Source organism: Trichoderma camerunense, assembly GCF_050948025.1.
Source record: "Trichoderma camerunense strain CBS 138272 chromosome Unknown V8C40scaffold_2, whole genome shotgun sequence".
Lineage (NCBI taxonomy): Eukaryota > Fungi > Ascomycota > Sordariomycetes > Hypocreales > Hypocreaceae > Trichoderma > Trichoderma camerunense.
In genome coordinates this window covers 973,186-1,000,080 of record NW_028145368.1, presented here as the reverse complement: position 1 = coordinate 1,000,080, position 26,895 = coordinate 973,186, and the positions used below count along the sequence as shown (strand labels likewise).

Here is a 26,895-nt window from a genome sequence, read left to right as displayed (position 1 = left end):
GCATCACCAGTCACATCACGCCCATCCGAATCAAACGGCTTCTGTCACATATTCGCATTCAATTTACAAGTCAGTCATCGTACATCGCTGAATTTCATAAAACTAAAATAGAGCCTTGATTCTCGACGCGCAAAACATGCCTACCTAGTCCCCCCAAACCAAAAGTCCTTTGGCCCTAGTAATAACCGGATTGAGCTGCTCAAATCAACAAGCATGTCTTTGAAATCTCCCAGGCGTGCCCCCTTGGCACACTGCAATGACTCCTAATCTCGTTTTCTGACCCGTGCGTTGCGCGTGCTGGGCTGAAACACCCAATATCCCTTTTCTCCCGTCTCAAGTAACTCGAGAATCCCCTCATGCCACGCCGTGAAACGGCTCCTCCAAGAGGCAAAGTAGGTGAGCCTTCTCCCCGTTCCTTCGTCTTGCTCGTCCGTGATGGTGATTACTTGTACACCACAAATCAAAGGATAAAACTGTGGCCCCTTTTATAGTATAGGAAAGAGACGCGAAATAAAAGATTAAATAAAAACAAATGATGAGCCTTGTGCGCCGCAGAGATAGAATAAATAAAAGAACCAAACAATAGGAATATGTCCTCGAGCAGTGACTACCGAAACTTGGACGTAGAGAGGACAGAGCTTTTCGTTGACCAATTGTCGCAAATCTGATTGTTTAAGCAGCGGCTTCAACGGCTGCAGATACGGGAGCCTATGCAAAATCTCATTAGAATCTCATCAAATGCTGCAGAGTGTGGTGTTATCTCACCGCCTCAGCCTCAGTTTTCTCGTCCTTTTCTTCACTCACATCTTCGTTGGCTTTTGGTTCTTCATCCTTGGCTGTGGCCGGGGCAACCGTTTCCTCATCAGCATCCTCCTTGGTCTGCTCATCCTCGGCATCTTCATCCTTGTCGCCGCTCTCCTTCACACCGCTGTTTCCAGCCTTGCCAGACTCTTTGGATTCGGCTCCATTGACACCGTTGGCAGGCGCAGGCTCGCTAGCAAGCAGCTTGTTCCACTTGTCTAGCAGAGCTTGAGACCTCTTTTTGAATTTGAAGTCCTCCTCGCGAGGGATCGAGTCGAGTTTTAGGATCGCCTTGAAAACCTTGTTGATCTTGGTGCCTCTGATGATGGATACTTCGAGGTCCTCGAATTTTTCCAGGATATTGATGAAGCTGGACATTGATTCCATCTCATCTTCACGCGGCTGTTGCTCTCTGGTTAAAAGACCCCTCTGAAGCTTGTGGCGAAGATACAAAACTTCCTTCTACAGACTTGGTTAGCGGATATTCTTTCAGTTGCACGTAAATCTGTATAAACGCACCTTTTTGCGATCATGGCGCTCTTCTGGGGTCATCTTGGCTTCCTTAGGCGCGTCAGACTTCTTGTCTGCGCTCTTCTTGACCTTGGGCTTTGCGGCCTTTGCGGCTTTCTCTTCCTTGGCCTTTGGCGCTGCCGTTCCGTTTGCCGACTTAGATGTAGATGACGTGTTAAGCTTGATCTTGGGCTTCTTGACGGACTCGGAGCGCTGAGGGGTCTGGTCACGCATTTTTTAGTAACTTCGGACAATCTTGCCATGGCACCCGAGTGAAGACTTACGCTGGTCTCTTCATCGGCAGCCTTTCGCTTCTTAGGCTTAGGCTTTGGCGCCTCATCCACATCCTCCATATCCACGTCCTCGTCATCGCTTGCCTTGGCCTTGCCCTTCTTGGACTTCTTCGGGGCAGCTGCAGCTTCCTTCTTGGCCTCTTCCTGAGCAATCAGCTCGTCCTGGAAACTCTGCAGGATTTCCTTGTAGTGCTCGATCGAGTTTTGCTCAATGGCAAGCTCAAAAGCTGCCTTCAAGTCCTTGCGCATCTTGTCTGCAATCGTGTCTCGAGCCTTATCCGAAGTCAATTCGGATAGGGCAGTGTTCGCAACCCATCCACTAGAGCCAATCAGCTACAGCCACGACGCGGGTGCCTGGGCGGGTTGCATGACTTACAATTCATTCGTGTACAGGTACATGACGGGGAAGCTTCGATCGTGCACGCGCTTACCGCCATCTGCATAGGCTTCGGAATATGATCCATCGGGGCGCGCGGCGGAGACTGGTCGGGTATTGATGAGGGCCTGAGGAAGCATATCCTCATCGCAAATGATGGCGGGCCACGCTGGGAAGCCCTTGAGTTTCACAAGGAAGTGGTCGCCAGGCTGGGCATCAATGTGGGTTAGGCGCGCCTTGGAGCCCTTCTTGCTCAGCGTCTTGCCCTTTGACTCTCCAGCGGTCGACTTCCGACGGCTCTTACCCTTCGTAGCTGGGGTCTCGGCGGCGGCAGTCGTATCAGCTTCAGCCTCAGCAGCGGTGTCGGCGGCGTCCTTCATCTCGGCGTCGCCATCCGCGTCTGTCTTCTTCTCATCCTCAGCTGGCTTTGCAGATGGGGCATCGGCAGCGTTTTCCGCGCTCTCAGGCGCCTTAGGTTCTAGTTTGGCAGCTGCGATTAGCGCAAGTCCATTGGCTGGAAAAACAAAGCAGAAAAATAAATACAAAAATAAAAATCCAGCAACACAAGCTCAGAGCTGTTGGCATCGCAGCAATGAAGCTCGTACAAGTAAAGACTAGGAAGATGCGCGAAAAGACTTTGCTAAAAGCGCGTTTGGGAAGCTTACCTTGAGCATCCTTTGCCTCCTCCATTGTGGCATCCCCCTCAGACTTATCCGCAGCCTTGGCGGCCAATTCTCCCTCGCCAGCAACCTTTGGTTCGGAAGCAGGCACTGGCTCGGTGCTGGCAACAGGCGCGGCGGCGTCGGGCTTCTCAGGCGAGTTATCTGCCATGGCGGACGCTGGGTGGCGATGCGCAGCTTCCAATGCTAGAGACACAGGCAGATCTCACGCGAATGGCACGAGGGTCGGGGTCAAGCTCCAGAAAGGCAAGCGTCGGACGCGTTTCGCGGCGTGTTATGCGTGTTCAATGGGGGCGCAAGGCAAGTTGCGTGATGCAGCTGGAGGCTCGGGCGATGAAAGGCGCAGTTGTCTCAATCAGCTTCGCCCGCGTTGTGCTAAGGATTGATGTGGGTGACGAAAGGAAAAACACTGGAGCGAATAACGAACCGCAGGAACACGTCAAAACGTCACCGAATCGCGTCACGTGACTGGCATTAATGACGACTCAAATAAGCAACCCCAAAACCCGCGATTCACAATGCCGAGGCGCCATACGACGGCGGCAATGCCGGGGCCACTGCTCTAGACAACTGCCTATGCCTCGCAAGGGCCGTGCGACCGTCTTCGTTTGCCCGCGTTGGCCCTGAGCCCATCGCCGTGCTTCGACGTCTGACTGCCACCCTGGCCTGCACGAGGTTGTCGCCCTAGACTACCCAACCACCTTGGGCCTCGAAACTGCTGTTCCACAACCGCGCGCCACCACAACCCCTGCTTTATCCCGAAAACAATACGCAAAGAGCAGATCATCGTCATGGGCGTCGCCGAGAACCAAAACCGGGAAGCAAAGCTGGGCAAAACATAAATCACGTATTAAGATTGTATCCGTAGCTTGCCTTTACTGTACATAATCGTTCTTTTTTGTAGATAGTTCAAAGATGGGAGCGAGCGCGCCGGCATCTACTCCTCGTCTTCGTCCTCGTCGTCCTCGTCCTCGTCCACATCCATGCTCTCTGCTGCCGTCACTGAAAACTCCCGTTCTTGGTCCACTCCGATGTAACTATCACTCATTAGGAACAGCTTGAGGTTGTGCTCACCAGGAGATGGCACAGTGTATTCAAGCCGAACGTTCAGCTCACGGCCGATGGTTACCCGTTTGATTGCCAGTAGATTTCGAGTCTTGTCATCGCCCACCACCAACCACCAGTTCTCCATCTTCTTAGAGGGGTAGAAGGGCGCGTGCACCGTAGAGTCGTGTTCGTCATCCTCCTCGATGTTTCGCGTGATTTTGATGCTTAGGTTGGCTGGCTCACCAGCCCTGATCTCATCTGCGTCAAGAACTTCATGTTCTAGCTCCAAATCGGGGTACTTGTCGTTTGTGAACTCTGCTGCTTGTGCCAGCTGCTTCTGTGAAAGACCCAATCGCTTGACCAAGTTGTTATAGTCTGCATTCTCCTCTGGGTTCATCGCTTCCATGAAGTCGAAAATGTCCTTGATTCTAAAGAATGGGTTAGCTAGATGATACATGGTGTGGAACAACTTCAAACGAAATAAAGGATAAAGGGGGAAGAAATGAAATGAAAAACATACCCAAAATCATTTGCAACCTTGACGACCTCGGGCGAAAAGTGTGGAATCTGCTTGAGAGGACTATCTCGGTCCCACATGGCTTGGACAACCATTTGGGACATTTCCATGGCGTTCATGGCGTTAAGGTGGCCATCTGATGAGAGAATGTCGACCATGGCGCTGAGAAGACTGAGAATTCTGGTAAGGAGAATCTCCTGGTCCTTGGCAAGGTCGATTGGAAGTTGCATCCGAGAGAAGTGAGCTTGGAGCAAAACGAACGCCTTGAAGTGAGGAGAGTCATAGCTGGGCTGCGCCATCTTGACGGGAATGCGGTCGTAGATGCGTCGTAGAAGACTGTCCTCGTGCCGACGAACTTGAATGGTTTCAAACTCGGTAGCGGAGGTGACGATTTCCAAGATACCCTTGAGCTTCGTCCGTGCTGTGAGAGACAGCAAGAATGTCTGCATTGTGATGTAAGAGATGTTGTAGTAGGCACCAATCATGGCCGCATTCTGCGGCGCGACGGATCCATCATCTTCGTCAAATTCGATAATCTTGGATTCGCCCAATTCACGCAGCGTCGTTTCCACGAGATCTGACATGTAGTTGCTCAGGCCTTCGTGAGTTGTGCTAGTTAGGCCATAGTAGCTTGGGTTTCCTAGCAGTCTTCGATAAAAGTACGTGAATGTGGTCCAGTTAATGGCATCATCACCCGACTCGATCATCTTGGTGCTAATCTCCGTGACAAAGGCATCATGGAGGTAGTTGTGCAAGTGTGACTCGATGGGCAGGGCCTCGTTCAAAAACTTCTTGTAGTAATCACGCTTGACCTGAGGCAGCATGAGAACTCCACGGCCACGGCCGTCTTTTGAGGGCCGCAATGCCTTGCCAAACATTTGCAGGATTTCGCTGAGAGGGTAGTCCACGTATCTGTGCTCGCGGCCCTCGAAATACTGCGTCCCCATGACAATCACGAGATGAGCGGTACTCGTCAATTCCCAACAGACGTCTCGAGACGCGACTAGCACTTGAATAGCACCATTATCGTAAAGGTGCTTCACGATGCGCTTGTCGCTCTGGCTGAGGGCTTCATGGTAGTAACCAATACCATGAGACAGGGCTTCAGCCAGGGCCTCTTCGTGGACGCGATCAAGAAGGGGCCGCATTTGCTCGACGTCGGTGTGCAAAAAGCGGTCCTCGTCATCGTCCGCAGCGCAAGCTGCCAGTAAATCGCGTGCAGTGTTTCTGGTCTGCTTGCGACTGGGGACGAAGATCATTGCCGGCTTGTCTGGTGACATTTGGGTAATAGCCAGGTATGCCGGCTTCGCCATGGCCAGCATCAAGGACGGGAAATGAGGAATCGAGAAAGACTGAATGTGAAGCTCGAGAGGCACCGGTCTGACGTGAGGGCTGAAGTTGTAAATGTCGTGCTTTTTAGCATCAATCCACTCGCCAACATCACGAGCATTGGCCAGAGAGGCACTCAAAGCAACAATCCTCATCGGTAGCTCCGTCTGGGTACGGATATAGTGCATGCGCGATACGATAATCTCGTATATGTAGCCCATGTGGCCACCTAGGAGATGGATCTCATCGGCGATGAATAGCTGCACCGTTTGGACATTCTTCCGTCTCTTCCATTGCCTTGACAAAACATCCCACTGCGTAGGTGTAGCCAGGATCAAATCACCAGCCTCGAGGATTTTAAGATCTGCAGCAGTTTCGCCTGTCAACTTCACAATCTCTTTTCCACCGCCCAAGTGGCCGAGTCTCTTTTGCCAGTCTTGGAGACGAGCGTCAACAAGCTCTTGGAAAGGAGCGATATAAACGGCTCGACCGGCATCGCCCTGCGCCCAGTGCCGTAGGAGGGCGAATTCAGCACAGACTGTTTTGCCACTTCCCGTTGGGGCACCGATGAAGACATTCTGATCCGTCTTGTAGAGCGAATTAAAGGTCTGCGTTTGGATCTTGTTGAATTGTCTCCAATCCGGATAGAGATCCACGTAGTCTTGAACTTTAAGCGCCGAAACGAGGAGAGGTTGAAGGTCAAGCAGCTCCGTGTGAGGCGGGAACTTTTCGGGCAGAATAAGCTTGTGGAAGGGGACGGCCAACCTCGTCTCAGAATGCATCCACCTGTCTGAGATGACTGAAACAAAGTAGTTGGGTGGCATAGGGTCTGTGATGGGGACCGTGAAATCCACGATGTGTTCATTTGCTTCAGATTCGGCGTAGTCCTTGCGAAGAAGGAACGTGTCGTGATATAAAATGTCCTCGCCGTCGCAGTCCTCGACCACAATCCAGAAACTCTCAGCAGCGCCATGAACGCTGTCGTCCCACTCGAAGTTTGGAGTGATGCTGAGCTCGACTCTGAGCATCGATCTGGTCATGGGCTGAACCTGTGCCTGAACATCGACCCTGGGGAACTTGGCAACAAGGCCACAGACTGTACGGCCTGCCTTTGGCATGCCCAGCAGCTCGCCCATTCTCGGAGGATCAAGATCAAAGTAGTTGCTCCACGAGACGTCAATTCTCTCTGCTTTCTGAACAATATCACGAGGGCAGGAGGGGAACTGGCGCAGCGGTGACATTGTAGGCCACATTCGCTTTTCTGCCATCTTGCACAGGTCCAGGGCAGTCTTTGCAACAGATGCCCAGCCCTTCTTGAGTGTAATCTCGAAGATGGCCCGCAAGATTCGGCCGGCACTTTGTGTGACATATACCATGTCTGCCATGAGAGCCAGACCATCGAGCTTCAAACGGGAGATGTAGGCCTGGAGCAGAACGTTGATTTTGGCGTGTGGCTCTTCAATGCTTTCTTTGACGGGGATCGGCACTCTGCCCATCAGCTTGGCGAGCTCCAGCTTCTCATCTTGACGGACAGGAATGTATTTAAATTCGGCACTCAGTGCGAATACCCGGAAGAGCTCGATAGTTGTAATTGAGGGTTGGATGAGGTTGTTGTAGGTGTCCATGGAGCTTGAAGTGATGTAGTAGTGGGAGGCAATACGACCCAGTTCGGTGGACTGGATCCTGCCCGTCTTCTCGTCATATTTTACGAGATTCGACTTTCTGAGAGCCATTGCTGCAGAATGTATGAGGTCGACACGCTTTTGCTCCAATGCCTCATCGTCCTCATACTCTGCACCCACCTGGTACAACCCTGGAGACCGAAGCATTCGGACAAAGAGGTATGTGTATCCAAGCCATTCGACACCTTCATCTCGAGTTCTCACATTGCCAAGTACAACTTCGGCATTAAGATTATCCACCAATTTGCTAACAAACTGACTCTCAATGGGAAGCTGCTGGTTGAGAAGCGAGAGGTAGTACTGAATCTCGCTTTGAGTCGTAATAATGATGCCTTCACCATAAGTGTCGAACTGCGGTCGACCTGCACGACCCAGCATCTGGAGAACATCCTGAGGGCTAAGCTCAACCCAGCTACCCTTCTCTGGAGAGTAGATTTGTGTGCCCTTGATGATGACAGTATGGGCGGGCAAGTTAACACCCCAGGCAAGGGTGGCAGTAGACACAAGGACTTGAATAGCACCTCTGGCAAACAAATCCTCAACATCGGTTCTGTCTATTCTGTTCATGCCTGCATGATGGATACCGAACCCATAAGGCAAGATATCCTTGAGGTCCGCATCGGTTGCTTGGCTTGCAGCTTCAGCCAAAACCTCCCGGCTGCCGGCGTCGTGTCGAAGAATTTGGTTAATGGTCTCCATTTCCAAAGCCTTGTCTCGAATATATCGGGCCGTCTTTGCAGTCTCTTTACGAGAGTGGACGAAGATGATCATCTGGTTTCGGTGAGTGCCGACGTGTTCAATGACTTTGTTGTAAGTGACGTCGTTCATCGTCTTGAGCTGCTTGATTGCTTTGCGATCAGTGACACCAATGAACTCTTGACGCAAAGGACACGGTCGGAAGGAACCATCGAAGTGGAACATGGCCTTCTTGGTGTCGACGCGAAGAAAGCTAGCAACATCTCGGTAGTTTGGAAGCGTTGCAGACAGACCGACAATTCGTACAGGCTCTCCTGTCTGCTCCGTTTTACGAATGGTTCTGCTGACAATGCTCTCCAATACGGGACCACGGTCGTCATGGAGCAAGTGGATTTCATCAATGATGATCAGGCGCACCAAGTTAGTGTAAGAAGCATCAGTTGCCTTGCGCGTGATGACGTCCCATTTTTCAGGTGTGGTCACGATAATTTGAGTTTCTGCGATTTGCTGCTTGGTGAGTTGGCGATCACCAGTCAGCTCAGACACGCGGATACCATAGGGCTCAAGACGCTTTCCAAAGTTGCCAACTTGCTCTTGAACGAGAGCCTTCAGGGGGGCGATGTAGACAATCTTGAAAGCGTCAAGGTCAATGTCGCCAGTCTCAGGGTTGCGGTTCTTGCCGATTTCTCTCAGGATAGTCAACATGGCCACGTTCGTTTTACCACTACCTGTCGGGGCACAAACAAGCATGTTGCCATCATCCTCAAAAGCGGTTGGGTAACATTTGGATTGAATCTTGTTCAGAGACTTGGCCGTGCTGAAGGGCATCCGTGACCATTCCGGCATGTCAGTAATGGGAATAAGAACATCATCTGGATCATTCCGCTTCTTCGGAGCAGGCACGTGAATCTCTTCGTAGCCCTTGAAAGATCTCTTGGTCGATCCCTCTGGTAGCCTGACTTTGGCGTTGGTCATGAGGTGGTTTCCTTGGTCAAAGACCAAGTTGTCCAGGTTGATGAGTCTCTTCGGCTGCAGCCCACCCACCAGGTGTCCTTCGGGCCGTTCAGTCTTGGACCCTTCGGCGGTGAAAGAAGCAGGAACGTCAATGTCCATCTTGATGGCTCCCTTTCCTCCTTTCTCTCCATCGGCTGCAGACTTGCCGCGCAACTCGTTGAGAATCCATTGTAGACCCTCCGAGGCCATTTCTCTTTCGACATTGGCACGCTGTTCCGCATCTGCTGCTCTAGCAAGTTTGGTGAGCCAGAAGACCTTTTCCCTGTTTTGAATTAGCTTTTGGACAAGCTCGTGATGCTCGAAATCGAAGAGCTCCATTAGATCGTTTTCAATCTCTCGGAGAGTTTTCTCTTCGCCGCCGACCTCGTCAGGTTCTCCGGAGAGTATACGCAAGGCATCCTTGGTCTTGTCCGTTTGCTCGTGCGCGTCTGGGTATAATGTGCCAATCTGACGCTGTAGCCAGAAGGCATCCACATCTCGCGCGAGTATAGAGGCTTTGTCGTCCTTTTTGTGTTTATCCCCTGAGGGTGCTGAGTCGAGGATCATTTCATCATCTGCTCCCCCGGCTTCCTCCTCTGCCTTTGCCGCCCCTTCTTCCTCCTCTTCCTCCTCTTCGTCTTCTGAAGACTCGTCTCGAACTTCATTGACAATCTCGTCCTCTTCGTCGTCGTCATCAAAGGCAACAGCCACACCCTGCCGCTGGTCGATTTCCGCGTCGTCATCATTGTCGCCTCCCATGTTAACATCCTCATCATCGTCTTGGGCATCGTAGTCTGTAATTTTCTTTCCCAAGTTAATCAGTTCGTTAAATTGCTTGGGATTCAGAGTTGTGCCGAGAATATCATCGATTTCCTTCTTCTTGTCCAGATCCTTCATATCGTCATCTTTGAGATATTCCAACGCAGCATCTGCAGCACTGCGCACGACTTCGTGGGGGACATCGCCAAGGTTGTTCGCCACAAGAGTCAAGATCAGGTCAAAGGTCGCCCGCGTCGCTGCGGTTCGAGGTCGATATGTGATGCCTTCGATCAAGGTGTCATTTGTGCCGAGTACACCACCCTGTTGCGCATCTGGTTTTCGCTTCCGTTGCTCTCTTAGCAATACGTCTTGGCCCTCTTGAAGATTCCCTCGCTCGATTTCGGGCATTCCAGGTTGTCTCTTCTGCTTTGGGGCTTCGTCACGAGCCACTCGAGAGCCCATGTCGTTGATACTCAGGCGTCCAGCGAGAGACTCTGGATCGCCTGTGGCCTCATCAGTTCGCCTTGTGACAAACCGACGGTCCGCCTGGAGAACCAGGTTGGACATGGCCGAGTACTTGTACTGGGAGACATCGCGATGAGGGTCCGACATCGTGGCGGTTGTGATTGGGGATTAGGATTAAAGAGAGAAGAAAGAGAGAGAGAACGTCGATGTCCTCGACAAAAAGCTCGATGAGCCCAGCGTCTACTTCACCATGTGCTTGCCACCCAGACAAATGGAATTGTATCGAAACGGAGGGCAGCTGCCTAGGCGTCTCAGCAATGTGCAGTCGCTGAATTGGGTGAATGGTGATGCTTGGACTTGGTCGCGATAAATTTCCTGAGCCAACATCTTCTGCCTGGACGCGCCAAGTAGCAAAGAGTTAGTGCAATGCGCCACATCAGAATCGTTTTTAGCCACAGTGTTGTGGAGAAGTCAAGCTCGCTGAGTAGCCCCCCTGTATTTAGCGGCCTACCTGTGCAGCTGCTGATAGGCTAAGGCGGTCAGGTACCTCTCGCAGCTCCCGAGTGCAGGCGGTACATGTGCCGAGATATAAGGCGGCATGTGCAGCCCAACGTTCATGTTCGCCTCGATATATCAAGTGCAATGAATCTGAATATATCAGCATGCCCGACCATCATCCGGAAATCCTGCTCAAATTTCAAAAGCAGCTTGATCCATATATCAAGCCTCGAGAACAGGTCAATTACATAAGACGCGTTCTGGCTCTTCATCTCGGATCTTGTGCCGGCAATGGAGCTATCCAGAGTCCTCTGTTCCTCATCGACAGCTCACAAGAAGTCACCACGCCATCAGACTTGACCGGGGTATTTAGGGAATATGTTGAGGCTCTCCAGGCCAATACGGCAGCACGCCGTCAGTTTGATAGTCTCTTGAAAAAGAATACCCCTGAAGACCCTGAGCCGCCAAACCCAAAGGCCAACAGCGTCGATCTGCTAGAGGAGCGAATATGTCTTTTGAAGCTGAGGCAGAAGCGAGAGAGCCTGCTTGCAGCTCGGCAGTCTTTAGATCTTATCATGGAAAAGCCTGCTGCAACTCGGGAGTTTCTAGATGCCAAACACATCTTTCAAGGCAGCCCTGGTGTACCAAGCGCACCAGACGATGTCATCAATAGCCTCGCGCTTGACCAAACATCTCCTCAGTCAGGCCTCAGTGACCGAATCCAGCAGCTGGAGAAGACAGTTCTGAGAGCAAAACTGTTGCTAAAGCAAGAAGAGCAGACGGTACAAGAGACGAGAGCCCGATCCAAAAACCAGTTTGACATGGTCAGCAACGGTGCTCGGATGGAAGCGCTGACAACCACTCGCAACGAACTCATCACTTGGATCGAAACTGAGCTTGCCAAAGCTTCTCCTGGAGGGAGTTCCGGTGCAGGCAAAAGCAGTAATCACAAGTCAAGAGCCAGTCCATCAACAATCGCAGCCAATCTTGAAGAGATTAGCAAAAAGTACGCCAAATACGTGTCCTCGAGAAAGACTCTTTTGGATCTGGAAACACAGCAGTTTCAGCTATCTCAACCGTCTCATCCATCGCTTCTACCGCCCGCACAGCTCGTCGCCGGCTTGGATCGAAGCAGCAACAAGCCTCCAATGCCTATTGACCACCTCCTGACTCCCTACTTGAGAGCCTTGGCAGCTATTTCTGTCAGCCAAAAGGCAGCCATCAGCCAGAAAGCCTTCTTCACCTCGGCGCTGTCCAAGCAAAATCAGGATGCTTGCCAACTACTCGGTCGCCTTGGCGAAGAGAGCCATTTACTGCCCGCCTATCCTATGAAAGACTCTCTGCGCCGGCGGTCTGGCATACAGACAGAAATAGCGTCAAAGTCTGAACATCCAGATATCTCAAAGAGAATTAAGCCATGGGTGTTTGCCGCCGATTCAGCCAAGATTGCGCTCCTCGAATACGCCGCAGAGACTGTCGACATTGGTCAGGTAGCACTCGAGAATTGCCTAGAGAATCTTAGAGAAATTGACTTCCTTTTGGGTCACCCTGAGGAAGGGGAGGACTCCAGCGAGGTTTCTGAAAGATACCCAAAGGCTGGAGCTGCGGCAACGAGGCTTGGATCACGGAAACACACATCAAAGAACAGTATCACAGACGATGGGCATGATGTTTGGTCCAGACTACACGGAAATCTGGGAGTGCTAAGAGACGCGGTCTGATTCATGCATTTAGCGGTTTTTTATCATGTATTTAGCGTTTTTTATTATGCCTCTGTTCTATATATCTCAGTCATAACTGCACATCTCTGGTAAAAAGTACAAACGCCGTTTAGTCAGAATAAGACATGGTGAAACCAACTCCGCATAGTTGCCCCCTTCCCCAATTAATCCACTTGAAATTGTCGTATTTTACTTTTCAGACATGATGGCAGATATCCTCATCGACAAATCAAGGATCGATAGATGTTCGTCTGCTCCGTCAACAAGTCGTTTATCCACTTCGGAGAAAATTAGAACAATCTTGTTCTTTTGTATGTCGGGAATGGTCTCATCGAAGATGAGTTCTTGGTAGAGCTATGCGGGTACACGGGTTAGAATGATGCTGTTAAGCACATGTAAAGGAGGGTTAGCCTACCTGGTTTACGACTTGGCCAGCACTCCAGCCGTCTGCTACCAGATCCTCGACCACCTTGGATATGGACTGATACGTCTCTCCTGACGCCCTCGGGCGCATGGCCTTGACGAGATCATCAACGGTTGCTCCAGGTATAACGCCGGCAATGTCTTCAACAATTTTGACGGTCACCGGTCGCTTGTCTACATCCATCGAATCGTCGCCTTCGCCGTCTTTTTCTGAGAGCTTCGCTCCAACTAGTCGAGCAGCACTCTGCAGGAAAGTAATGGCTTTTCGTAAATCGCCCTCGCTGCACTTGATGAGCGCATCCACAGCACCATCTTCGAGCGCAACGCCCTCTGCCTCTGCTATTGACTCGAGTCGCTTCTTTGCGTTGCTCTGATCCAAGCTCTTGAACCTGAATTTGCTGCATCGGCTCGCCAGAGGGTCGATGATTCTAGTGACGTAGTTGCAAATCAGACAGAAGCGCGTAATTTTGCTATACGTCTCCATTGTCCGTCTCAAGGCGCTCTGGGCGTCTTGCGTCATAGAGTCGGCCTCGTCTAGAATGATGATTTTGAAGGGCGGGCATGGATATTTGTCTTTGTATGAGGGCGGTGGGTTGGTCAGCTGCATTCGTGCGAAATCTTTGACTTTTTGTCGGACAATCGAAATGCCACGCTCGTCGGACGCGTTGAGCTCGAGGACTCGGGACTTGATCATCTCTGGACCGTAGAGCTCCTTGGCAAGTGCCAGAATGGTAGAGGTTTTGCCAGTGCCAGGGGGGCCGTAAAACAGCATGTGCGGAAGCTTGAGAGAAGGGAGTCATTAGCTTGAATATGCATCTCGAATCCAATTGCGAGCAGATTCACCAACATTTGAAGCTTGCAGTGTTCTCTGCAGAACCGTGACCGTGTGATCCTGAGCAGTGACATCGTCCAAGCTCTTGGGGCGACTATTGGATATTAAATAAGCAAAAAATATCCTCAAAGATGCTTCTCAACGGCGAATCGACTGACTATTTTTCAACCCAGGGCTGGGCACGAACATTCTCTGGCTTGTCGTGCTTCTGGGATGATGTTCCGTTCGTGGCGGCTGCCTTTCTGGCCTTGAGGTCGAAAAAGCTGGCCATGCTTGGCGAAGAGAGCCTTACCAGATGATGGAAATGAACGATTTTTGTTATCAGTGCAGAGATATAAATATCAGTCAGAATTGAAGCAGATCAAATATCTGAATGTGTTAGTTCATGCGTGAACAGAATGTGCCCAGGGCAGCCAAAAATCCATTAACGCGTCAGTCCGATAGGCGCGAGGCGCGTAGCCCAAAAAAGATGGCCGGCAAGGCTGATGAACCCCGCGACCCAGCCAGTGCATGAATCTCGCTGCTCCTCAGGCCCGTAGCGTGACCCCACCTACCTAGAGGTACATCCCGAGGAAGCTTGTTGGATGCATAAACGGATCAATGGATGTGTAGTCCGGCATGTTTAAGATGTTGTGCAGGGGAATTGTTATGATTTTGCTTGGAGGGTATAATTATGTAAATGAAATGGAGGTAAATACAATGTCTGTACGCATATATAGAATGCGAGAGAGGCGTCAATGTCCTTCAAGGTTACCTGCGGTTGGTGCCTCGGAATGGAGAGGCACTACCTACCTAGTACTTAGTAGATATGAACGGCATTGGTATTAAAAGGTACCCGTCTATCAAGCTACGGGTAATTATAAGGGACCTCGAAGATAACAGGTAGAGCCAATATGAGTCTTCGAGATTCGATTAGGTACTACTTTGGGCCAGATCTCCCTTGGGCATCTACATGCAACATCAATGCTGCTCACCACGCCTTGTCTAGCATCCTAAATAGCCTGTAGTACTCGTAGGTGGCTAAACATTAAAAAGTCCGATAGAGTTTCCATCCATGGGAATTAATACTGCTCACCTACCCCATCAGTCCATGTTAGTTGAGGAGTAACGACAGCCCCGACAGCACTCCAGCCTCTATAGGTTAGCAGCTGAATATACAACGTCCCCCGCCTGCATGTAAGTACCCGCTGGGCTGGGCTGTTGGCTCTCCGACGAGGCGTTCTGGTGGCACGCATGTTTGCATCAACCTTTGTCTTGTGCTCGAGCTTTCTCTGTTTCTCCTCTTTCACCGCTGACTATCTAATCAATGCCATGAGTTTGGCTTTGTCGTATTCCATTTCTCGCATTTCATCTTCCATCTTCCATCAATTCTTATCGAGTGCCAATCCTCCCTCCCGCCTCTTGGTAGATCCTTAGGCCAGCCTGCACGCAAGGCAGCTGCCCGCTAACTTTGATTCACTCGGCTCAACCCCTCCTTGCCTGAACAGGCTTCTGCCACTGCAAGGCAAGCAAGGCATTAAATTCACCAACTGAACTGCATTCGCCTGGCATAACTCAGCCCTTTGCATATGAAGATTCCGCTGCCGGAGGCTGCCTCACTCTCCAATTCTCCCGCTGGCTGCCTCTGCAGATGCTCATCTTGATACTCCCCATCACAGCGCCTCGCCTTTAACATCAGCTTCGAGGCCAGCGTCATGGATCAATCCATCATTCGCATCTCCAAGGTTTGGCTGCTTTACAAGTCGGTTTGCGGGCGTCACATGGCTGATCAGCGCTACCCATAGGAGCTCAGCGACATCCAAAAGGGATCAGATCTGGGTATGTGACTTTGATCTCAACTTCACCATGACGGCTATTACCTACTACCTAGTAGGTGGTAGGTGGTAGGCCACCAATGATTTCATGCTAACCGGCATTTCCTCGCTTCTACAGCCATTGCAGTCGCCTGTCGTGATGTCGACGTTCGCAATGTCAGAGCCCTGATCATGGGCCCGCATGAGACTCCCTACGAATTTGGGTTCTTTGAGGTAAGCTTATGGTAGTGTCTAGCAGACATTGGGTGGCATCGCATACCCGAACACCGTGCTAATACCGCAATCAAGTTTGCCATCAGGTTTAACAGAGGTGAGGGCCAACGTTTTTCTCTATGCAGTTGGCTACACGCAAGGCGCTTACAAACCAAGATTATCCTTCAAAGTCTCCCAACGTTCAGGGCATTACGACAAATGGAGGGCGTTGCCGATTTAACCCCAATATCTACTCCAGCGGCAAAGTTTGTCTGTCAGTACACAAACCCTACCCTTGCTCATTTGCTGCCTACTAATCTTCTCAAAGGTCAATCCTAGGGTATTTTCCTTCCAAGTCATCCACATGATACGGTAATTCTAAGGGATTTCTAACTTGTCAATAGCACATGGAGAGGAGAGCGCGGTGAAGAGTGGTCGTCAGCACAGGGGCTAGAGTCGATACTGTTATCAATACAGAGTCTGATGTCAGCAAATCCGTACGAAAACGAACCTGGATTCGAGAATGCAAATGAAGCATCCGATAAGCAAGCTCAAAAGCACTACGTCCAAAAGGTAAGGATATGGTACCGTTCATTCCGCACATGAGTCGTTCTAATCTACTTGCAGATACAACACGAAACTCTAAGAATCTCTGTTATTCAACGTCTTGAGGGCTATCTTGGACTGCAGCCCAATGGTGCCAGTGCACCGCCCCCTGAAGGTCTCGATTCCAAGGACTTGGACTATGATGAGCAACTAGAAGAGGCCAATAACCCTTTTGAGCCGTTCAAGGACTTGTGCAAGCGTCGATTTCTTTGGTATTATGATTCATATATGGCTGCCGTGGAACAGGGTAAATCCGAGGTGGAACCTCTACAGGCGTTTGTGAGGATGCCATTCGAGTCTCCGGGGTCCAACTCGATGGATGGCCGCTTCAACTATCCGGAGCTCGAGCGTAGACTCAAAGCCATCAAAGACGCGCTTGATGCAGAAACAGCACGGTGGGCAGAAGAAGGCCTCACATCTAAAGCAGGGGAATCGACAGTTGCCGTTAATTTGCAGCATCAGTTTGACCAAGTGTCGGCCTACCTGTCGCGGGGCGATATGCCGCATAGTGTGGTTCTGGAAGACAATAACCCCTTTGTCTGGTTGATTACATACTTTGGAAGGCCGATGACGAATCTCGATGGTGGCCTCTTCCGCATCAGAATAGCCTTCAGCACTCGGTTCCCAAATGAGCAACCGCGGGTCAAATTTGAGACCAAGCTTTTCCATCATCTCATTGCCGCCGATGGTACGGCATGTTACACTCCCAACCCTATGAAGGTGGAGGACGTCAAGTCTCATATCGATGCCATTTTTGAGATGCTTGAAGAGGATGAGCCGGCATATGATCCGAGGAAGATTGTCAACCCCGAGGCCACTAAGATGTTTTGGGGAAACAAGCCAGAGGACAAGAAGCTATACAACCGCCGTCTACGGAGATCAGTGCAAATGAGCATGGAGTAAGAAACGGCTTGTGAACTTTGCCCGTCCTTCTTGTTGGAAAGCTTCACTGACCAAGTACCAGGGAATTCCCCGAGTGATGAGTTTATCTCTCTTGAGAGCAAAACAACCATTTAGCGTGCCGTGCTTTACCTATTATTGCTTTTTGTTTTCAGGCTGCATCCTGCGATAGGGCTTTGGCGGCGTTTTAGCAGACCGTTTATCTCTTTCCTTGCCCCCCTGCCTTTATTCCCTTTGTTTTCTCGGAAAGGCAGTTGGGATTTATGGTGCGCCTAGCGACAAAGGGGCGTTTTACCTTTATTCGATACTTCTAGATGGCGCTAGAGGAGAGGAAAGACCAGATTGATATTACTGCTCGTGGCGTATGATTTCACCTTTGATCGACAGCCTGGGGGAGATGGAGAGAGGACGACATCTCATCTAGTGAGACACTCCAGGATTACGGGTATGACTCATGGTCGAGGCAAGTTTGCAATGCAGCCATCTTGGTTCATACAGACATGTTCTCACTATTATGGATGCTATTGAAGTGGAAAAGGCAACTCTTGATTATGAAATAGAGTTGACTGGTTCAGTCATTTCTTCTGACAAAATTTGTGCACCAGCACGATCATCTATATCCCAAACGCCGTGATTGTATGCAGTCTCTGTTGTCCAGTCCCATTTGTCGTCCATACGTAAATCATAATACCGTGAAACAGAAAATAAGAAAACATGTAAAATAGATAACCAACCAACCAGTGGCGCTCATTTCCTACTCTTCGTCTTCTTTTCAATCTTGTCCTTGAGCGGCGCATACGGAGCTGCCACGCCAGGATATTCTTCTTGCTTGCCATCGCCACCCTTGAACTGATACACGCCTCCAGCGCCAATAGTCGCCGGCGTGCCCTGCGTAGGCCGGCTCACTTGTTCGGCGTGTAACTTGTCGAGGGATTCGCCCACGACTGCGTACTGCGACCAGTTGATGGGCGGGCAGCGGACCACATCCTGGGCCTTTGGTATCGGTTGCGCGACCCATGCGCGGGTCGTCTCGTCGTCAGGCTGCGCTCCCCGGCCGACTTTCCCCATGGCCAAGTCACGGGCGAACTCGTCCGGGTGCTCCACGGCCTCGTTCTTGATCTGGCTGAGGGCCTGGATGTCGGCCGTCGCGCGCATCCTCTGCATCTGCAGCACGGCGATGGCCGACTTGAGGGCGATGACGTCGGGGTTGGACTCGAACTCGATCGGCTTCGAGGGCGGCGGCGGCAGGCCGACTTGATCAGACTGCTGCGAGTGCGACAGGGTCGAGCGCGCGGGCTGTTGTTGCGCCGCGGCGGCGGTAGGCGGCACGGGCACGGGCACGGCGGTGACGGTTCTGCTGCCTTTGTTTGCTGCATCGCTGGACGAGAGCTGTGCGGGAGGCAAAGTGGGCGTGATGGGCGACATGGGAGGCGGCACGGGCGACGAGGGTCGGGAGTCCATGTTTGTCGAGATGGTGAGTGCCGGGGCCATGTTCAGCGCACAATGCGCCGGGGCCAGCGGCGAGAAACTTGGCGGCCAGAAAAGGGGGGAGGGCGAGATTTTGCTTGGCCGATGGATGGGGGGGGCGAGAGTTTGGATGTGTTGATGCGATAACGTTGGTATACGTGGCTGATGGGATGGTTTGGTGTTTGGTTCAAGTTTGAGGCGTAGAGTTCGATGGGCCGATGTCATTGTTTGAGGTGCCTTAGTAAGCTCATGATGCAATCCCTCCAAGCTGTCACAGAACTCACAGAGAATGGCCTTGGGTGTCATTATCAGCTGCTGTAGAGATATACAATTTTATCTCTACTAAACGATTCCTTGAGTACCATCTGCCGTTATTACTGCCTGCGGCTTCTATCGCTACTTTTTGCTACTCTCACTACTTTCTACTATTGTCGCTACTTTTTACTACTGTCGCTACTTTCTGCTACTTTCTGCTACTATCGCTATTTTTTTTTCTACGACAGCAATATTTCTTTATAATTTAGTATCATCACTGCGTGTATCTTGAAATGGACTTGGGATGCTCGGTAGCAAATTTGGGCTGCTGAATGTATCTATACCCATGCAGGGTAGCTTCAATGGCAAAAGAACCTACCTATATCACGGTCACCAACAACGCTGTTGGTCTCACTGAGACATTGGCATCACTGAGCCGAAATGATTCAAAAATAGGCTCGGGCTTCTGCATTTCAGCTGGGCAGGTAACTGTAATGTTGCAACGAGGTAGGAGTGCGGCTGAAATAAAATGGGTTCTCGTATAATATGGCTGGCATTATACCATGCAGCTGCGAGTGAACTGACAAAGGTTTCACAGCCATAGAAAAGACTCTTGGCTGTATATGTGCAACGAGCCCTAGCGATTCATTCTCAAGGGCTCTCCTCTTATGGCTCAGCTTTACTAAATATTTAATTTACAAATAGAAACAAAGTAAATTGGCCTAGAAGGGACTCGTCATCAATGACTCTACTATACAGACCTCGAAAAAGCAAAGCTCTGGCTAACTTGCAACGGCAATATTCCCGCTTGATCTGCCAGCTTCCAAAAGTCTAGACCTTCTGTTGGAGAAGCTACTTTGCTGTAGCTGATCGACCAGCATCTCGATTAACTACGGGAGCTAACCCTTTCCAAAGCAACAACCCTGTCACAGCAATGTCTTTCGCAAGAACCAACAACAGGGACTTGGTTGCCATTCCAGATCCCCCATGACTTCACAAAGGGCGCATCAACAGGCGTGGCACTATGTATGCGCGAATAATAACAAGCAGTTGTCCAAGGGCCTTATTGGTCTTCAAAGGTTCCCTTCGTTCACTCACTGGACCCTGCAGTAGTACCTCAAACCAAGAGACGAAAGTTTCTTCTCGCAGTATTAGTGCCCTTCCAGTGTCTTTATCCACGTATATCCATCGCTAATGACACTGGGAATGACCCAGAAGAACTTCTAGATCCGAAAAAAGAACTGTGCGCCGCGGAACGTGCAATATAATGACGAAGTGGCTAGTTGATGCTACACACCCATGGGAAACCTCTTTTCCGCGGATGGGCGGCTCCCCAACTTCGTTCCAATTGGAGTGCTGATCCTTTGTTTTCCCCAAACTTCCCGTCGTAAAGCGGGCTTTGTGGCTTGCCGAGAACAAAGTCGCATCGAATTCTGTTGCCATGGGATCCATCGCAACGTGGACGCCACATGATGCTCAGCTGTCGCCGCTAGAAGGTCGCGGATGCAGTCCGAGCAATATCGAATATCGGGCTTCTCCTTTTAGAGCCTGTGCTGCATCAACTTTTGTAACATATCGAGGGCAGAAATCACTAGTGGCGTCCATCGTCTGTTAGCTTTAATCTTCTTGGGGCGGCTTGTGCAGGGAAGAAACAGAAACAGAACGTGAGAAATGACACAACGGCACATCCCCCTGTTGTTGGGCAGCCAAACTATTGCGCGCCAATCTGCAGCATGCCGCCCCAAGTGAGATCCAAGCCAATATTCTCGACGCGGCTGTGGCCAATCCCAGGAGCCCGCTGCAGTTGGTCCATGGATGGATGCTAAACGACTGCTTTCGCCTCTAGTGTCGGATATTGGCCCAGAAGCGATGGAATGGGAACGCGAAAAAAGGCCGTACCGTGCGTGCAGTTACATGTGAGCCATCGTTTGCAGGTGAAAGGGACGGGAACTGGGGCTAGGCAAGCAAGGAGGCGAGCTTGAAGAAAGAAGGTGAAGAAGTGTTCGTATTCATCATATGACAAAGTGGCATTGTCTTTAGTCCTTCGGTTGAGACTGAGCTGTTGTCAGCCCTGGGTGAATGGTCCGCTGCTCATTATGTTGATTGTCTGCTCTTAACAATAGTAGAAATACCGGAGAGAAAACACTGGCAGGGACAGTCACTCACAGGCATTTCAGAAACGTGCCGAGCCCGCCGCCTCGTGGCCTGGAGCCGCGATTTAGTTCCCAAGAACTACCCCCTTCTGGGCAATAAACTTGAACTTTTCTGCCACATCCCGACAACTTGGGCCTTCGTCCTCCACATTATTTTTAGTCTTGATCTATTTTCGAGGCTCCCTTCGGATCAACTGACTCGATTCTACCATAAAGAAGCCGCTGAGCGTTCTACCATCAGCGGTGCGTCTTGTCTTCTACGCTGGTTCAACGCCACATGCAGAATTTCCATCTCAAGTCAACTTTACGACTCCTTCGCATCTTCATATCTGAAAACATATCTGAGATTTCGCCTGCTTCGATAATATCTTGTCTCCCTCTCGTCGTCGCTTCCAAGCGTGGAATTCTAGTCAAGCATTGTCTGCCGTAATCGCGGGGATCCTTCGCCGACGAGCATTCTACTTGAATTGCAACTCGGATTCTCTCAACCTCCAATTGGTCATGTCCGAACAATAATCTATCAATCTCATCGCTTGCTCGCCGAATATTCTTGGAAGACTATGTCTGCTCCTTCGCCCGTCGACACTTCTTCGCCTTGCTCAGATCATCAGCTCACGTTGCCATCAACCTCGCTATCTCGCACTATCGGATTTCGCAACTTTTCATATCCATTTTCTCTCACTGGAAAGACGTCTCTTGTTTCACGCAATTCGCTATCGCCAAAAGCAGCGCGAGATTCTTTTACAACCCCTCCGAATCAGAATTACCCACGTCTCGTCGAGAGCACTGTCCCATCCCGAAGTCCCATCTCGACCACTCAGACATACGGCGGATAGCACCCGGCATCTTCTGATGTGGATAGAAGCCCACTACTGAATCGCTTCCTATCGCGAAGCTCTTCAATCAACCCAACCTCGAGCCAGTTGTACCTGTCGCCAAGCACGGGTAGTCAAGGCACTTCACCAACCGGCGCGACGTTGCCAAATTCAGACCAACACTTCAAGAGACTTTCACCATCGCAAAGGCTGTCTTTAGGACAATACAACCTCGAACGCCATCAGGAGACGGTTATTACTCCCTGTGAAGGTAAAGCCGATGGCCGACCAGTGTCTTTGTCTACAGACGCGCCGCTAGAAAACCCCCTAGATTGGGTAGCTACGAGTACAAGCTCTCGCAGCTCAAAATACGACCCAATCTTTCTCCTCCCTTTCAAACAAACCACCAGAATGGCTTCTTCAACCTCGGGCGCTGCGAGCTCCGCATCGAGGTCCATGAATACATCGAATCAATCCCGTGGCGAATATGACCCTTCATTGAGTAGCGAGGAACCTCGATCTGAATACACCACGACGTCCGAAAAGAGACGTCCCCGCTGGATGTCACAGGTCAAGAATTGGCTGGCGACCAGCGAACCCTCAGCTCAAGCGATGAAAGACCAAAAAAAGGACGCATTCAAAAAGCACGGCATCGACATCAAAGATCCACAAGCCGCGGCAAAGATGCACTCTCCTCTGGGAAAAGTGCCACTGGATGCTATTACATCTACATCAGGTCCTACCCCCGAGAAGGCCCTCAAGGAAAAAGTTCGAGTAAAGGAGACATCGGCATCAGGTGTTAGACATAGCCGCGGCTCTCAGTCAGTGTCGAGCAGCGTTTCGTCGCTACCAAGTGTGAAGAGTAGCAAAGTCTGCAATACAATCGCGCCATGGGAAGAGTAAGAATAGAAAGATGGGAGTTTTTCTTTTCTGTTCTTTTTCTCTTTCTTTCTAGAATGCCCTTTTACGAACTTTACGAGCTTATGATTTGCGTCGACAACATCGAAATGGCTTCTTTTTATGATCATCTTCTTTTGCTACATGACATCGAGGGCTAGAGCAGCCAGTACCTTATGGGGCATTGGCGAGGCGCCTTTATATGCATACGTAGCTGAATGAGTTGTAGATTAGTTCAATACCCCGTTTAGTTTTGCTTCTCTAGGTACTATATGGAATAATGGAAATACAGCACTAGGTGGTTACAGTCCGAATTGATATCCTAATGCATGATTGAGACATTGCAGTCTCAGTTGGAATCACCCGACCTGGCAGTGTGGTACAATTACACATATAAACATTTTAAGAGGGAACGCCTATTCACTTTGCTATTCATCATCTCGTGTCTCAAATGATAGGTACTCAGTACTGGATAGATGTACCAGGCTACAGTAGCAGATAGTAGAGAAATATAGCTATAGTAGCAGATGGTAGCAGATACTGGTGGAATATAGCTATAGTAGTAGATACTTGAAAGAACCGTGATTTTATTACCCAAGTAAATACTTGTAGTTGTAAATAAACGGCTGTCCTACACGTCATGCAAGTTAATTCCGAGATGTCTCAGAACACAAACATGTTCTAGCGGCTCAGCCTTGAGGTGAAAAGATGCATCACATGATCGTGAGCCACCACATTAATCCGCGTCAATCGCCAATCGCCAAGCTTGTAAGCAACACAAAACCTTCTTTTATCCAGAGGCTAGATCGATCTGGTACGAGTCCAATTGAGAAATCCGGAGCAAAAGTCGCAGATGGATGGGCGCGGGAACATGGCTATTGGTGGATGCGGGCTAAATGGTGTCGGTACTATGACGTATGCACTTTTGCAATCTCGGGATCAGAATGACACTGCTTTGACGATTGACAGACACTAATGGGCACGGATCGGGGAGCTTGTGTGGAGGCGAATCGAATTGTAGGAGGCTGTAGCTTTTGGATTTTTTATTTTCTCTTTCTTTTTTTCTTAATTCCTTCAATTTGAAGCTTTTCAGCAGTAACAGTTCATGGGGTAGCTGCTGGTTCCAGAAAGCCCCCATCGTCCATCTTTCTTCCTGTTTTTTACTATGCCGTTGTTTACCACTAACAAAATGGACGACGACGACGAGCAAGACATTCGCCCAGAGGATCGGATTGACAATGCGGAAGGTGAGCGGCCACCAGACGAATACACTCGACTGCTGCCCAACCGCGTCAACTCCAATAGGGACTTCCTCGCCCCTGATGATCCTGCAGTGTCGCCGTATAACCTCTTCAGCATTCGCATGCTCCGCTACCTGACATTGTTCTTTACGGCACTGACGTTCTTGTGGTGGGTGATTCTGCTTGTGTCTGCATTTGCGACGGCTCCTGGGTTCCACACAAAGGGGAGCGGCTTCTTTGCATTTGGCTATGCGAGCTTGACGCTGTCCATCTTGTTCTTCACCTTGCTATTCTTTGGTGTGCCTTCCAAAGCAGTGAGGATACTCGGAATAATAATTGCCGTAAGTACTGCAGCTGCTGAAACTTACCACGGATGAATGCTAAAGCGAAAGATGCGGGCGGTAGGCTTTTCTCACGCTCGACATGATTCTTCTCCTCTCAGTCCAGAAGACTAGGTACGAAGAGGGCTGGGTCGGAATTGTTAGTGTCATATGGGCGCTACTCATGAGTATATGGGCCGTGGTCGCGGACAGGACTGTGAAATGGGGCAAGGAAGAGGAGGAAGAGAGATTGACCGGCCGTCCTGAAACGAGAAGAACGCTCTCAGAATGGCTCGAGGTTCTGCTCTCAACCATTGGCTACTCTGTCATGGTGGTGGCCGCTGTCCTGATAACGCTAAACATCATCCTCCGAGCTCTCGACGCAAGAGTTGCACCACCTGGCAAGCTGTACTGGGTCGACGATAACAAATATCGTATCCACCTGTACTGCCATGGGAACAAGACGGACGACAACGGCAAAGCAGTCACAACCGTCCTCTTCGAGGGAGGCGAGTGGCCCGTCGAGTACGGCCTATGGGATTTCGCAGACAATGCGGTCAAGAACGGGTCCATTTCTCGCTATTGCTTCGCAGACCGGCCAGGGCTGGCTTGGTCTGATACCGCCCCGTCGCCGTCATCCGCCGGCTTCGTGGTGGACGCCTTGAGCGAGGCCCTGGCCAAAGCAGGAGAGGGAGGGCCCTGGGTTCTTGCTAGCGCGGGCATCGGCTCCTTGTACTCGCGAGTGTTTTCAGCCCGCCACAGTCACGACGTCCGGGGCCTGCTGTTGATCGACCCCCTGCACGAAGATCTGCTGGGCCCCGGCGCAGCGCCAGGCCGAGGCTTCTGGCTGTGGTTGCGAGGCGCCATCTCGCCGCTTGGGCTGGATCGCATTCCGGGCGCGCTGTTTAAAGGACGCTCCAGCCGCGACCGCATCTACGGCCGATCCGCTCCGCAGACGGGCAAGTTCATCTTTGCCAAGCTGCAGGAGAGCTTGGTGCTCAACTCCTTCACCAAGCGCGACGTCGACAGCAGCAGGCAGATCCAGGAAAAGGACACGCCGCTGACCGTGATTAGCTCGGGGCTCAAGATCAAGAACGACGATAATTGGGCGAGCAAGCAGAAGGACCTGACGGGGCTGACTGATAAGCTTCTGCATTGGGATATCGTGGACGAGGCACCCCACGAAGTGTGGCGGACTTTGGAGGGGCGCGAGAAGATTGAAAAGAGGCTGAAAAAGATGGTCTAAAAATAAGTGGCCAGGGGGGCTTGAAAGGAAAAAGGCGAATACGGGAGTTTTCTTCGAGCGCGTGGACGCAGGTACGGTATTACAGCGCAGCACAAGAATCTGCCTGACCGTACTAACCTGTCTAAGGTGGCACCAATCGCTCGATTGATACCGCCATGTAGGACTTGACTGTTGACGTCTTATTGATGGGTTTACTTTTCTTGTTGCTGGGGTGAAGGTGAAGTTTGTGGGGAGAAAGCAATGAACGATGGATTCAGCTGCGGCGCAAAGCTACGTCTGTAGTAGGTATGAATTTGAATAGTGTTTGAATGAGAAATAATATACCTTAGTAATACTTGTACCTCATCTTCTCATTCTCACTGAAGCAGTGTAATGATGTCCAGGCCCCGACTGGAGATACAGACAAAAGCAGCCCGTTTCTTGACCCTGTCCGGCAGAGGCCACTGCGGAGGGCCCCTGACCGCAAACCTACAGGCATATACACGTATAGCCCAGCGCTGAAAGCTGCTGAAAGGCGTGCTTGTAATCCCATTTTTAGACACCCATGAAGCATCCATGTGTTCGTACTCGTGGATACGAGGGAAAAGGGCAAATGTGGCATCTATAGTGCTCGTACAATATGAATGAGACTTGCAATTGGAGTTGAGGGATTTCGCTATGCGCACCAGGCATTTACTCCCTACCAAGGTACCTGGCTTGGGTGCATGTGCCTAGACGTCATAGCAGCCAGCCCGCCTCCTTTAAGAAATAAGCGCGCAAGGTTGCACATCAAACACTGCAGTGCCGTGCAGGTGCCGCGTTGCGCCGCAGGAGAAAAAAAAGGGAAAAGTGATGGATGGCCCAAGGCTGGTATCCAGGGTCTTGTAGCAGTAGTTACGGGGTACCAGCAGCAGAATACAGAGATCTAGCAGAGGCGGATAAGGCTAGCCAAAAAGACCGGACGAAAAGGCTCTATGTAGCAACAGGTGCTCGACCTGACAATTAAGGAGCTGTGTGTTATGCAGCTGTTTTGGTACGGGGGAGCTCTTTGAAGCAACTGTGTCTCTGTGGAAACAACTCCGTAGGCCGTCAATATTTATCAAACAGAATCGCTAAGCTACTTAAGCGCGAACCCCTAAACCCGTCGATTCGACACTCCCCTGGCCCATGCCGTCCCGGCACGATGAGTACGAGTACAGTAGAGTTGGAAGTGTGCTCAACTCAATGAGATCAGACACGAAAGGGCATTTTTTTATGCTTACCAACTTATGCTCAAACCTTAGAGCAAGGGCTTGTGGAACGGGCCGGCTTTGCCCATCTCAACCGGGCTGATCTCGGCTATAATAATTCGACTCCGTAGTGGTAATGAATATCGAAATCTAACCAGC

The 26,895-nt window shown here is 50.7% G+C and overlaps 8 protein-coding genes across 8 annotated transcripts; 4 read left to right on the top strand and 4 right to left on the bottom strand.

Annotated features, from left to right (window-relative positions):
• Nucleotides 1-72: 72 nt before the first annotated feature.
• On the bottom strand, nucleotides 73-3,073 carry V8C40DRAFT_232616 (uncharacterized protein). Its single transcript, XM_083213177.1, has 6 exons — nucleotides 2,646-3,073; nucleotides 1,981-2,458; nucleotides 1,596-1,923; nucleotides 1,321-1,533; nucleotides 766-1,263; nucleotides 73-708 (listed from the first exon to the last, which is right to left on the bottom strand). The coding sequence occupies exons 1-6, from the start codon at nucleotides 2,809-2,811 to the stop codon at nucleotides 673-675; spliced, it is 1,719 nt and encodes a 572-aa protein (XP_083077736.1). The 5' UTR covers nucleotides 2,812-3,073; the 3' UTR covers nucleotides 73-672.
• Nucleotides 3,074-10,505, bottom strand: V8C40DRAFT_232614 (ATP-dependent RNA helicase BRR2). Its single transcript, XM_083213176.1, has 2 exons — nucleotides 4,228-10,505; nucleotides 3,074-4,135 (listed from the first exon to the last, which is right to left on the bottom strand). Exons 1-2 carry the CDS (start codon nucleotides 10,293-10,295, stop codon nucleotides 3,598-3,600), a joined length of 6,606 nt encoding a protein of 2,201 aa, XP_083077735.1. The 5' UTR covers nucleotides 10,296-10,505; the 3' UTR covers nucleotides 3,074-3,597.
• Nucleotides 10,506-10,760: 255 nt separating this feature from the next.
• V8C40DRAFT_232613 (uncharacterized protein) lies at nucleotides 10,761-12,492 on the top strand. The gene has a single exon (XM_083213175.1). The coding sequence runs from the start codon at nucleotides 10,811-10,813 to the stop codon at nucleotides 12,365-12,367; it is 1,557 nt and encodes a 518-aa protein (XP_083077734.1). The 5' UTR covers nucleotides 10,761-10,810; the 3' UTR covers nucleotides 12,368-12,492.
• On the bottom strand, nucleotides 12,384-14,280 carry V8C40DRAFT_232612 (replication factor C subunit 2). Its single transcript, XM_083213174.1, has 4 exons — nucleotides 13,781-14,280; nucleotides 13,638-13,716; nucleotides 12,783-13,571; nucleotides 12,384-12,721 (listed from the first exon to the last, which is right to left on the bottom strand). Exons 1-4 carry the CDS (start codon nucleotides 13,891-13,893, stop codon nucleotides 12,557-12,559), a joined length of 1,146 nt encoding a protein of 381 aa, XP_083077733.1. The 5' UTR covers nucleotides 13,894-14,280; the 3' UTR covers nucleotides 12,384-12,556.
• A 420-nt stretch (nucleotides 14,281-14,700) lies between these two features.
• V8C40DRAFT_232608 (ubiquitin-conjugating enzyme/RWD-like protein) lies at nucleotides 14,701-17,753 on the top strand. The gene is made up of 8 exons (XM_083213173.1): nucleotides 14,701-15,346; nucleotides 15,407-15,440; nucleotides 15,555-15,649; nucleotides 15,725-15,746; nucleotides 15,806-15,902; nucleotides 15,957-15,968; nucleotides 16,033-16,201; nucleotides 16,256-17,753. The coding sequence occupies exons 1-8, from the start codon at nucleotides 15,317-15,319 to the stop codon at nucleotides 17,135-17,137; spliced, it is 1,341 nt and encodes a 446-aa protein (XP_083077732.1). The 5' UTR covers nucleotides 14,701-15,316; the 3' UTR covers nucleotides 17,138-17,753.
• Nucleotides 17,640-18,906, bottom strand: V8C40DRAFT_232607 (uncharacterized protein). The gene has a single exon (XM_083213172.1). It carries the CDS (start codon nucleotides 18,824-18,826, stop codon nucleotides 17,882-17,884), a length of 945 nt encoding a protein of 314 aa, XP_083077731.1. The 5' UTR covers nucleotides 18,827-18,906; the 3' UTR covers nucleotides 17,640-17,881.
• Nucleotides 18,907-21,672: 2,766 nt separating this feature from the next.
• Nucleotides 21,673-23,111, top strand: V8C40DRAFT_93797 (uncharacterized protein). Its single transcript, XM_083223638.1, has one exon. The coding sequence runs from the start codon at nucleotides 22,236-22,238 to the stop codon at nucleotides 22,725-22,727; it is 492 nt and encodes a 163-aa protein (XP_083077730.1). The 5' UTR covers nucleotides 21,673-22,235; the 3' UTR covers nucleotides 22,728-23,111.
• A 394-nt stretch (nucleotides 23,112-23,505) lies between these two features.
• V8C40DRAFT_232599 (uncharacterized protein) lies at nucleotides 23,506-25,854 on the top strand. The gene is made up of 3 exons (XM_083213171.1): nucleotides 23,506-24,303; nucleotides 24,368-25,599; nucleotides 25,655-25,854. The coding sequence occupies exons 1-2, from the start codon at nucleotides 23,887-23,889 to the stop codon at nucleotides 25,526-25,528; spliced, it is 1,578 nt and encodes a 525-aa protein (XP_083077729.1). The 5' UTR covers nucleotides 23,506-23,886; the 3' UTR covers nucleotides 25,529-25,599; nucleotides 25,655-25,854.
• The last annotated feature ends 1,041 nt before the right edge of the window (nucleotides 25,855-26,895 follow it).